Source organism: Plecotus auritus, assembly GCF_963455305.1.
Source record: "Plecotus auritus genome assembly, chromosome: 7".
NCBI classification, from domain to species: Eukaryota; Metazoa; Chordata; class Mammalia; order Chiroptera; family Vespertilionidae; genus Plecotus; species Plecotus auritus.
In genome coordinates, this window is record NC_137774.1 from 23,770,127 (window position 1) to 23,782,445 (window position 12,319).

At 38.2% G+C, this 12,319-nt stretch overlaps 1 protein-coding gene across 3 annotated transcripts in view; it reads left to right on the plus strand.

Moving 5' to 3' along the window:
• USP32 (ubiquitin specific peptidase 32) overlaps positions 1-12,319 on the plus strand; it is a 127,639-nt gene that overhangs the window by 78,629 nt on the left and 36,691 nt on the right. Inside the window, exons 12-16 of one of the 3 annotated variants that reach the window (XM_080679027.1) lie at positions 3,370-3,490; positions 6,968-7,163; positions 9,259-9,434; positions 10,089-10,229; positions 11,912-12,029. In XM_080679027.1, coding sequence (XP_080535153.1) covers positions 3,370-3,490; positions 6,968-7,163; positions 9,259-9,434; positions 10,089-10,229; positions 11,912-12,029 — 752 coding nt within the window. Of the gene's footprint in view, positions 1-3,369; positions 3,491-6,967; positions 7,164-9,258; positions 9,435-10,088; positions 10,230-11,911; positions 12,072-12,319 lie in introns of all 3 variants that reach the window. The other 2 variants (XM_080679026.1, XM_080679028.1) reach the window with 2 other exon arrangements.

Here is a 12,319-nt window from a genome sequence, read left to right on the forward strand (position 1 = left end):
TGAGGTGATATTGTGGTTTTGATTTGTATTTCCCTGATGATTAGTGATGTTGAGCACCTTTGTATGTTCCTGTTCACTATTTGTATGTCTTTTTTGTAAAAATACCCTTTGCCCATTTTTTTAAATTGCGTTGTTTTTTTGTTTGTTTTGCTATTGAGTTACATGAGTTCCTTGTATATTTTGAATATTAGCCCTTTATCGCAATATTTCCTCCCATTCACTAGGTTTCCTTTCCTTTTTGTTGATGGTTGCATGTTAACACTTTTTACATCCATATAACCACATATGTGTATGCCTCTGATGGAATTTATAAATTTTTTTACAAAAAATGAGAATATTCTGAAATTGTTTTTTCTGCTTCCATTTTCAATGCATATCATATAAATTATACTTTTATATATTAATAAAAGCTTCTTATAATTTAAATGATTAACTAATAGGTCCTATTTATTCCCTATTTATATTTCTTTAATGTATGTATATGGGAAAGTTTAGTAATAAAGTATGTACATTTTTGGTTAAGGATTTACTTAGGCAAAATTACTTGAGGTAAAATACCTGAATTGGTAGGCCTGCACATTTTTATATTTATAACTCAATATTTAATACCTTGAATATTTTTCATTGCTTTAGAGCCGGGGTGGGGAACCTTTTTCTGCCAAGGGCCTTTGGATATTTATAACATCACTAGAGGCCTGGTGCATGAAATTCGTGTACAGGTAGGGTTCCTAGGCCTGGCCAGCGATCAGGGTTGATCTGTGGGGTGACCAGCGGGGCGATCAGGGGGCCCCTGCTGGCACCTGCCTTGCCTGGCCTGGGGCCTGCAGGCTGGGGGAGCTCATGCATTGAGCGTCTGCCCCCTGGTGGTCAGTGCATGTCATAATGACTGGTTGTTCCACCAGTTGTTCTGCTGTTCGGTCATTTTGCATATTAGGCTTTTATTATATAGAATTCTTGTGCTATACAAAATTATCATCTTAAATCAGGGGTGGGCAAACTTTTTGACTCGAGGGCCACAATGGGTACTTAAACTGGACTGGAGGGCCGGAACAAAAGCATGGATGGAGTGTTTGTGTGAACTAATATAAATTCAAAGTAAAGGAGCGGAGGGGAGAGCAAGAGAACCCTCCGCTCTTTTGGCTCCGTGTGCCGGATAGAACAGCCGAACGGGCCGGATCCGGCCCGTGGGCCGTAGTTTGCCCACGGCTGTCTTAAATATTAACCTGCTGTATTTGGTCAAATATTTAATTAACACACCCCTGATGCCTTGCCAGGGCCAGAAGAAATGATTTCTCTGGCCTTTAATGGCCCCAGGCCAGACATTCCCCACCCCTGCTTTAGTGTTACCATTATATAATATTAATGTATAGAAAGTTTCAGAAACAGGACTGGATCTCAACAAAACTTTGCTTTTAGAATAAACTCAATATATAGCTTATAACCCATATTTTTCTTAAAAGCAGCGTGTACACAGATTTTTCAGTAGTGTTTTTTTTTTTTTTTTTTTTTTTGGCTTTGGACTACTTGATAAAAGAGTTTACTGAAGTAGAGTTGTTTGGAATACTTGGGAACAGGATTACATAGTCAAAATTTAAACAGGCAGTGCCACCTGGCCTGTGTTGCTCAGTGGTTGAGCATCAACCAGGGATCACAGTTTGATTCCCAGTCAGGGCATATGCCTCGGTTGTGGGCTTCATCCCCAATAGTGGGGTGGGGAGCAGGAGGCGGCCAATTGATTGTTTCTATCTCCTTTCCTCTCTCTGAAATCAATAAAAACATATTTTTTTAAAAAGGAAAAAACGATTTTATGAGGATGTGCAGAAATTGGAACCCTCATACATAGCTGGTGGAAATGTAAAATGATGTAGCTGTTGTGGAAAACAAGTTGGTTGTTCCTCAACATGATATTACCACATAACCCAGCAATTCCAATTTTAAGTATATAATTAAAACATTTGAAAACAGGATGTACATAGATGCTCATAACAGCACTATGCAAAATAGCTAAAAAGGTGGAAACAGCTCAAATAGCTACCAGTGGATGAATGGATAAACTAAATGGTTTATACGGACCATGGAATATTATTCAGCATAAAACAGAAAGATGTAGTGATACATGGTACAACATGAATGGACCTCACAAATGAAAGAAGCTATTCACAGTAGGTCACATACTGTATGATTCCATTTGTATGAAATATCAAAAATATGTAAATGCATAGGTACAGAAAACAGATGGATGATTGTCAAGGGATGGGGGAAGGGAATAATAAGGGAAAACTGCTTAATGTATAACTGCTTCGTTGGGATGTATGAAAATGTTTTGGAGAAATTGACATAACGTAAAATGAACCATTTTAAAGCGTACAATTCAGTAACATTTAGTACACCATTTCACATCTACTAGAACATTTATGATAGAAAAGGCAGATGTGTTGTTGAGAATCTAGAGAAACTAGAATAGAACCCTCATACATTGCTAATGGGAATGTCTGATGGTACTTTGCAAAAACACTTCAAAATTATTAGATGGTGAAACAAAATGTGGTGTATATGTACTTTTGGAATACTATTTATTCAGTAATAAAAAAGCACAAACTAAGGATACCTGATATAATACAGATGAACCTCAAAAACATTATGCTAAATAAAAGAGGCCATATGTAAAAGACCTTGTGTTATATCATTCCATTTATATGAAATGTTCACACAAGGGAAGTTTATAAGAGATAGCAAATAGACTAGTGGTTTTCGGGGTCTAAAGGTGGTAACACAAATTGACTAAAAATAGGCACAAGATATCTTTTTGGTAATTGAAATATTCTAAAATTTGACTGTGGTGATGGTTGCACATGTCTGCAAATTTATCAAAATAATTGAGTTGTGAACTTAATTCAGGTAAATTTTATGATATGTAAAATATTCCTCAATAAAGCTGTTTTTAAAATATCATCAGGCCCTAGCTGGTTTGGCTCAATGGATAGAGTGTCGGCTTGCGGACTGAAGGTTCCCAGGTTTGATTCGGTGGACACATGCCTGGGTTGCAGACTCAATCTGCAGTAGGAGGCATGAAGGAGGCAGCCGATCAATGATCCTCTCTCATCATTGATGTTTCTATCTTTCCCTCTCCCTTCCTTTCTGAAATCAATAAAAATAAAAAAATTTAAAAATAATAACATCATCAGTATGAGTGATGCTTGATAGTGGTATTGTGACTCCCTGAAATTGGCTTATCAGTATTTCACTAATCGAAATTATAGCAATTTCCCAAGTATATCTATTTGTTTCATGTTTTTCCTTTGTAAAAATTGCTAATGATAATTTGTGGGTGTGTGGTCGTCTGTTTCACATACCATTTGATGTACGAAGTTTCTTTTGTATGTACAGAGGATGGTTAGAACGGGAGAGCAGGTATGGTCTGCAACCAGGACACAATTGGTATATCATCTCCATACAGTGGTGGCAGCAGTGGAAGGACTATGTCAAATATGTGAGTAAGATTTCTGTTTACCTACCTTTTTTCATAGGATTTTCAATTCTACAGACTTTGGGTGACTACTGGCTAATAATAAAATGCTCCAACTTAAAGATTTGAAGGGTATATAAATGATTTCCCATAAAATACTTGCTATGTACCAGGCTCTGTGCTTATAGATTTTCTCCCTGCAACAACTCTGTGAGGAAGGTAATATTGGGCATGCAGGTGCATGTATATATACCTTACATATCTCATTTAGTCCTCACAATCTCTGTGAGGAAGGTGGTATTGTATCTATTTTACCTGTGAGGAACCTGAGGCTGGGACTAGAGGTAACCTGAATTTCTTGCTCAGAGTGGAAGTTCTGGAATCAAATGTAAGGACTGACTTTAAATCCAGGGGTATGTCAACCACATTATACTTCATTATTTCACCATTTTCATCAAAAAGTTGAAGATTCTTGGGTGATTTTCTATTCAAGAAATTTAATTTCAGAAGTAATATTAGAGGGGAAAAAAACCAAGATGGCGGCATAGGTAAACACCTAAACTGCTGCCTCGCACAACAATTTCAAAACTACAACTAAAAGACAGAACGGACACCATCCAGAACCACAGGAAAGCAGGCTGAGTGAAAATTCTACAACTAGAAGGAAGGAGAAAACCTCACAGAGAATTGGAGGTACGGCAAAGGGGCTTTGTGCGCGCAGAGAGGAAGGGCGGCTGAGAGCCTGGCTGACTTTCTCTGGCAGAAGGGGGAAGGAAGCCTCCGACCTCATTGAACCCCAGTTAGGTCTGAAGGCGCGCGCGGGCCAGTGCGCACAAAGGCTGCGGAGGTTGCCACAGGCTTTCCCTAGTGGAGGGGAGTCAGAGGATTCTGACTGCACTGAGCCCCAGTTCTGACTGCAGTGAACCCCAGTTCCAGGCGAGCCCCTGGGGACCCACGCTCTTGTGGGGGGAGTCTGGACTCTCGGGCGGAGACTTGGGAGCCGGGGAAGGCGGAGGACTGAAAGTGCGCCCGCACCTGTGCGCACAAGGGCTGCGGAGGTTGCCGCGGGCTTTCCCTGGTGGAGGGGAGTCAGAGGCTCCTGACGGCACTGTGCCCCAGTTCTGACTGCAGTGAACCCCGGTTCCAGGCGAGCCCCTGGGGACCCACGCTCTTGTGGGGGGAGTCTGGACTCTCAGGCGGAGACTCGAGCTGGGGAAGGCAGAGGACTGAAAGCGCACGTGCGTGCAAGGGCGGGGCTGACAGGAAGCCAAGACTGAGGCTCCACCCCATCCAAGCTGAGCACAGAGGCTATTGCAATTTGGCAAGTCTAATCCTATAGGGCTGTCTCCAGCACCGGGCTTCTCCCAGCATAGACACAGCTGATCCTTACAGCCAACTGACCCGGAGGTCAATTCTTCCCAGTGATACCAACAACAATAAAGACTTAATTACAACAAGGCTGTACACACAGTCCACAAAGGGGTGCACCAAGAGTGTCCACCTCAGGTTAACTGGGGAAGCAGACCCACTGGGCCATATTGGAAACCTAGCACAAATATCTACCTTACCAACTCAGGGAATCAGTGAAAATGCGGGGTCAAAGAATCAGATCACAAACGAAAGAAATGGAGGAAAACAAACGACTGGATATAGAATTCAAAACCACCGTTATAAGACTTTTTAAGAATATCCTAGAAAAGGCCGATAAATATAACGAGACCCTTGAAGATATGAAAAAGGACCAACTAGAAATTAAACATACACTGACTGAAATAAAAAATATTATACAGAGACCTAACAGCAGACTAGACGAACGCAAGAATTAAGTCAAAGATTTGAAATACAAAGAAGCAAAAAGCACTCAACCGGAAAAGCAAAAAGAAAAAAGAATTCAAAAATATGAAGATAGTGTAAGGAGCTTCTGGGACAACTCTAGTAGATAGATAATGATAGTGATTGTAGATAGAAAATGAGAATATTGGGTAACATGTCCCAGTCTGTTTTGAAATTCTTTTTGTCTTTATGTTCTTACTTTGACCTTAGAATAAATGGTTATTAATGTCTTACTGGCTACAGACTCAAAGAAGAACCTAGCTTTATGCTTGAGGTATTACTTTTTGCTCTTGTAGGAATATGATAGAGGTCTTGCTCTTAGCAGCACATCTCTTATAAAACAGAAGTACAGCCCTGGCCAGGTGGCTTAGTTGGTTGGGGCATTGTTCCATGTACTAAAGGATTGTGGGTTTGATTCCTGGTCAGGGCACATACGTAGGTTGCAGGTTTGATCCTTGTTGGGGCACGTGTGAAAGGCAGCTGATCTTGATATCTATCTCTCCCTCCCTCCCTCCACTTTCTCAAAAAAATATCCTCGGATGAGGATTAACTTAAAAAAAAAAAAAATGCTTGTAGTATACAGGGTGGGGCAAAAGTAGGTTTACAGTCATATGGAAACTAATACAGTAATTAATAAATAATAAACTGTGCTTTGTGTACTCATACTATAGACCTACTTTGCCCCACCCTGTACATATGTGTAAAGCATAAAAAGAAATAGCATCAACACTGACAGAGAAGAAAGTGTATCCTGAAGTTTGTCTATCATAAACCATTCATATAACTTAGAAGAAATCATAAAATTCTCAAAATAGAATTATATTAAAGTTCCATGTAGGCTTTTTAGGAATAATTGACTCACATAAAGTGAGGAAATTGTTCAACATGGGTGAAATTTTATCTATTTAGAGACCTATCTTTCTAAAAACACAGTCTTCTAGGATAATTTCTGATAGTTACAGACCAAGAAGAAAGTAAAAACAAAAAGATCCTTTGATGTTTGGGGGGATGGAGGGACTTCCCAGAGCAACTGGAAATAACATAGTTAAGAAGTAGCCAATGACTACAATATATGACCGTTATTGGCTTGTTCAACATATAGAAGGAATGTGATGATAACATTAGTTATATGAAAATGTTGATAATTGCACTGGAAGCCAAGAAGAATGGAAGCAATGATAAGAATAATAGGGCAGAGAAGGAGAAAGAACAAAATAACCTGAGTAATGGTGTCAGTTTTAGGCAGTGCCAGACACTGAGAGCAGTGGATTCCTAGAATAGAAATATTAGAAAAAAAAAAAAGCCAGAGACTGAGAAGCAGACCACTGTAGTTTGGTACATTGGAAAACAAGTGAAGAAAAGCACTATTCTCCAAGTCTATAGGGTGCATCTTTCACTGTGCCATGTTAAAAAAACATATGGTATGCTCTGGCTAGTGTGACTTGGTTGGGTGTGTCTCATGCACCCAAAGGTGCTGGTTTGATTCCTGGGCAGGGCACATGGCCAGGTTGCAGGCTTGATACCCAGTAGGGGGCATGCAGGAGGCAGCTGATTGATGTTTCCCGCTCACATCGATGTTTCTCTTTCTCCCTTCCCCTCCCTCTAAAATAGATAAATACATATTTAAAAAAAAATTTACCTCCTAATGTCTGACTTAATGATTTTTAGGATGCTAGCCCTGTTGTGATTGAGCCATCATCTGTTCTGAATGGAGGAAAATATTCGTTTGGAACAGCAGCACATTTTATAGAGCAGAGTGAAGATAGAATTGGAGGAGGCAGCCTCAGTTATATGAATACCACAGAAGAGAAATTTTCAGACAATATTTCTACTGCATCTGAAGCATCAGAAACTGCTGGCAGTGGTAAGTCTGACTTGTTTCCCATGGGGTTTGGTCAGGGTCAGTTCTTAAAGGAGTATACTTTGTCAGAGTGTGCTTAGTAGAATATTGGGCATCAGGCTTCCATTCACAGAAATAAGTTTTGAATGAAATGGTTATTTATAAGATTCTTGAAAATATTTTTACTGATTAAGCCACATTTCCCCATATTGCTACTAAATTATTTTGTCAAGTTTAAATTTGGTAAATAAAAATCTAAATTTCTTTCTTTAGGACTCTGTAACTATAAGCATACCTTTACTGGATTAAATACATTTTCATATCAAATTCTACATACATGTTAGGCTAGAATTTGGGGGATTGTTTTAAATGTTGAGGAACAATTCATAATGCTTTCCATAATTCCTTCCGGCCCTTGATACCTAAAACTCAGTGGTTCTACTCTAAGTTGGGGATGATAAGGAAGATGCTCTGGTGTTTTTATGGCTCAACTGAATTGAGTTGATCCCTATTATTCTGCTGACATAAAAGGAGGACTTTCAGTCTTATTCTGTTGTTATTTCATCTTTGAGATTTTTTTTTCTTTTTCCATGAAGTGAGTAGCCAAATTGGACAGAGTTAACATTTTCTCTAGGAAAATAGAATTTACTGCTTCTCTTTCCCCATCTGACATTACAAAGATCACTTAGCAGTCCTAGCTCTCTCTGATTGGCTTTCATACCAAATTATTTCTTAACCCTTTTAAATGTATACATGTTCTTATTAAAAAGAAAAAATAAATATTTTTATTGATTTCAGAGAGGAAGGGAGATGGAAAGAGAGATAGAAACATCAATGATGAGAGAGAATCATTCATTGGCTGCCTCCTGCACTCCCCACAATGGGGATCGAGTCTGCAACCCGGGCATGTGCCCTAACTGGGAATTCAATTGTGACCTCCTGTTTCATAGGTCATTGCTCAACCACTGAGTCATGCTGGTCAATCGGGTTTAACTCTCTTTTTGATATATGCTCAAGTTGAGCGGTGCCACACTTAGAAGGTCTAAAGTGACTAATGGCTAGAACAGCCCGCGGGCTGGATCCGGCTGTTCTATCCGGTTCTCTTGCTCTCCCCTCCGCTCCTTTACTTTGAATTTATATTAGTTCACACAAACACTCCATCCATGCTTTTGTCCCGGCCCTCCGGTCCAGTTTAAGAACCCATTGTGGCCCTTGAGTCAAAAAGTTTGCCCACCCCTGGGCTAGAATGTTTACCTCAGATTAATATGTAGTTAAGAGTTGAAATTTCTTAAAATATCTTTGAAGTTCACAACTCTAAGTTGTCATTAATCATTTTTTGTGTGTATATTTCTATTGTAATGTTAATGCCTTCCTTTCAAATAGATTTATTAGGGGACAATTTCTTACCCCCAGCATTCTTCTGTTGAAATTGTTATTTTAGCTCCTTCCCTTTGGTTTAGACATCTTCTTTTTTTTTTAATCCTCACCTGAGGATATTTTTCTATTGATTTTTAGAGAGAGTGGAAGGGAGGGGGAGAGACACAGAGAGAGAGAAACATTGATTGGTTGCTTCCTGCACACACTTTGATGGGGGCTGGGGGACTGAACCTGCAACTAAGGTATGTGACCTTGACTGAATCAAACCCACGACCCTTCAGTCCTCAGGCCAACATTCTCTCCACTGAGCCAAACTGACTAGGCCTGGTTTAGACTTATTACCATCATCTTCCAAAAACATTTGGGATGTGTTTCCAGGTAGAAGAGAAGAATTATGGGAGACTGTGGGAGAGCCCAGTTACTTTGCTATACTTCTTCCTTTCCTATTAGAGGGCATATAATTCTTGTAAATTATTAGATATTCTAGGAGGCTGCCCAAATGTTCATGTGGTAACAACTTTTAAAGTTTTTATTTCACCTAGTATTACGTTAGGTATTGTCCAGAAAGAAATACCATCTATCTGTATTTCCTAGCTTCTGCACATTTATCAGAATTGACTGTACTGACATGCCAAGAGAATAATAGCATTAACCTAAAACATGGACATTGAATTCATATCTTCAAGACTATTTATGTATAATAACTAAAAATACAGAGATTCCATCCTCCATTTCCTTACAGGCTTTTTGTATTCAGCCACACCAGGAGCAGATATGTGCTTTGCTCGACAACATAACATTTTGGACAGTAACAACCAGTGTTTCCTAGGAGCCAATGGGAATATTTTGTTGCATCTCAATCCTCAGAAACCAGGGGCTATTGATAACCAGCCCCTAGTAACTCAAGAACCAGTAAAGGTAAGTAATTTGACATCTACTTAAAATCATTCTCTTTCAGCTTGCTTATAAATTTTATTCTAGAGTTTTTAGCACATAACAAAACACTCCTCCCAATGAGGATTGAGCCTGCAACCTGGGCATATGCCCTGACTGGGAATCCAGCTGTGACCTCCTGTTTCATAGATCGATGCTCAACCACTGAGCCATGCCAGTCAGTTGGGCTTAACCCTCCTTAGTGGTCATTTAATTAACCTGTTATGGATGGAAATCTTTTTGCATAGTATATTTTCATGAGAATATTTTATGATTTAGTACTTGCAAAGAGGCAGTGTAGTGATCCTTGGAAATATTCTCATTCTTACTTAGAACAGCTACTATGAAAATGTAGTTTCACGTGTCTGTGGAATTTTTTCCCCAAAATAATATTTTATATTGTCTGAGAGAAATCTGTGAAAACAAGTCTTATTATATCCAAATGCTCTGATGATTTTTTTCAAATGATTTGCTTTTTGAGTTCCCTTTCTTAGTTTGTTTTGAAAGTTAAAAATAAAAATTTTATTTAGAACATGAAACTGAGTAGTGACATGTGTTTTATTCTTCTGGGTCTAGATTTTGTTAAAACACAAGAGACTGTAATATTAAAAATCAACATTTACATTTTATCCTTCTAAGGCTACATCATTAACACTGGAAGGTGGTCGATTAAAACGAACCCCGCAGCTGATCCATGGAAGAGATTATGAAATGGTCCCAGAACCTGTATGGAGAGCACTTTATCATTGGTATGGAGCAAACCTGGCTCTTCCTAGACCTGTAAGTATAGCCAATAGTGCCTATATAAGGAGCAATCATAGATGGGGTCTTCTGTTACTTTTATAAACCTCACTATCCACAATTTAGTTCTTACTTATGGTAGTAGAGTACTCAATACCTGTTAAAATCAGTTGAACAACTTATGGGTTTCTTCTCATTCATTCATTCATTTTTTTATACATTTATTGAGTGCTATATTAACCATACAATGATGTGCCTATGGGAGTGGGTGGCTGGACTAAATAAAGTCAGGACATAATTAGCTACGCTATTAAATAAGTCATCCACATAAATGCAAACATTAGGATAATGTATGACATAGACTGAAGCAGAAGTTTGAGAGCCAGTGCTAATAAGTTTTGTAGGGGAAGTGGAGCATAATTTACTTCTGAAACTGCTTTTCCCATTAACTACAAAGGCATCCAGTGAGGGATCAGGTTTATTTTTTAGCTGTTGATAGATTTTTGTGGTTAGTCTTTTTGAAGGATAATAGGAATTCAAAGCTAGTAAATGAATTCTGATTGTTGCCATTACTAGGATGAGTCATTTAGAGCAGCAGTTGCCAACCTTTCAGACCTCACGAACCACCAGTGGTCCGTGGACCACCAGTTGGCGACCACTGATTTAGAGCATAAGTAAAATCCTCTGAAGTAATTAAAGGACTTCGAGAATATAATACCAAATTTTAGTGATTTAACTATGCAGCATCTTTGTTGTGCTTATACAAGTAAACAGCAGGACTCATTACCTTTACTCGCTACCCTCAGCAGGACTCGTTACATTCTTATACTAGGAAGGTTTTGCATAGATAAGATATAAGTTAATCACTTCCAGTTACACAGTAGAACATAGATAGCAAAAATTTATATAAACTTTTTTTATCCTCACTACTAATACAGGAAATAATATTTTAAGTAAATGTATAGTACTCTTTATATATATTCAACCAATAGGTTATTGTTAAATGATGTCGATAATAAGATTTTATGAGAGTAGTACATTCATACATTTCTTGGAATATTGTAAATTACTACACTTTGGGTGGCAATATGACATATATAATTAATGGCATGAATACTTCCATACTTTTTGACCTGTAATTTCAGTCCTAAGAATTTGCCCTTTAAAAGACCATCATTTATATATATAAAATATGTAAAAGTGAAAAGAGTTATGGTGTGAGGGTAGTAAATTGTAGATAATAAATATTTAAGTTTTTAAAAATACATATATTTTTATTGATTTCAGAGAGTAAGGGAGAGGGAGAGATAGAAACATCAATGATGAAAGAAAATGAGTGATCAACTGCCTCTTGCATGTCCCCTACTAAGGATTGAGTTCGCTACCGAACCTCGACCTCCTGGTTTATAGGTCAATGCTCAACCACTAAGTGACACCAGCCGAACAATATTTAAGTCATTTAATTTTGATATTACTGATTTTAAATGAAAGGGGGAAATACCCACCAGGAGTTCTAATCTTAGAAGATAGATTTGGAGCAGAAACTTGGGTGTTTTTAAATCCATGTAATTTAATTCTATGAATTTCTGTAATGTAACTGAAAAATAAATAGCAAACCTATTGAATATTTTAGATTTTAAAACTAAATCTCAGAAGTTAAAAAAATTACAAGCTTTGTTTCTTCTTTTACAGTAATCACTTTATATATTTTAAAACAACAGGTGATCAAGAATAGCAAGACAGAAATCCCAGAGCTGGAATTATTTCCTCGATATCTTCTATTCCTGAGACAGCAGCCTGCCACTCGAACACAGCAGTCTAACATCTGGGTGAATATGGGTATGATGAGCCTGAGAATGTTTCCTCAGCATTTACCAAGAGGTAACTTAAGAATGCAGCAAGAATATCATGCATTTTCTTAAAAAAATAAAACCAAGTTGCTCAAAGTCTGGTGCCACTGTACCAGTAAATCCTTTGTGGGGCTTAGATCTATGGTCATGCGCAAGACTAGAAGGGGTAGAGGGGAAAATCTCAGCAGCATACTGGGAAGGGTCGTTTCCTCTCCTGGTTTGTAAAATATACAACCATAATAAATAGAAATATATTTTACATACCTTCTTTGAGAACAA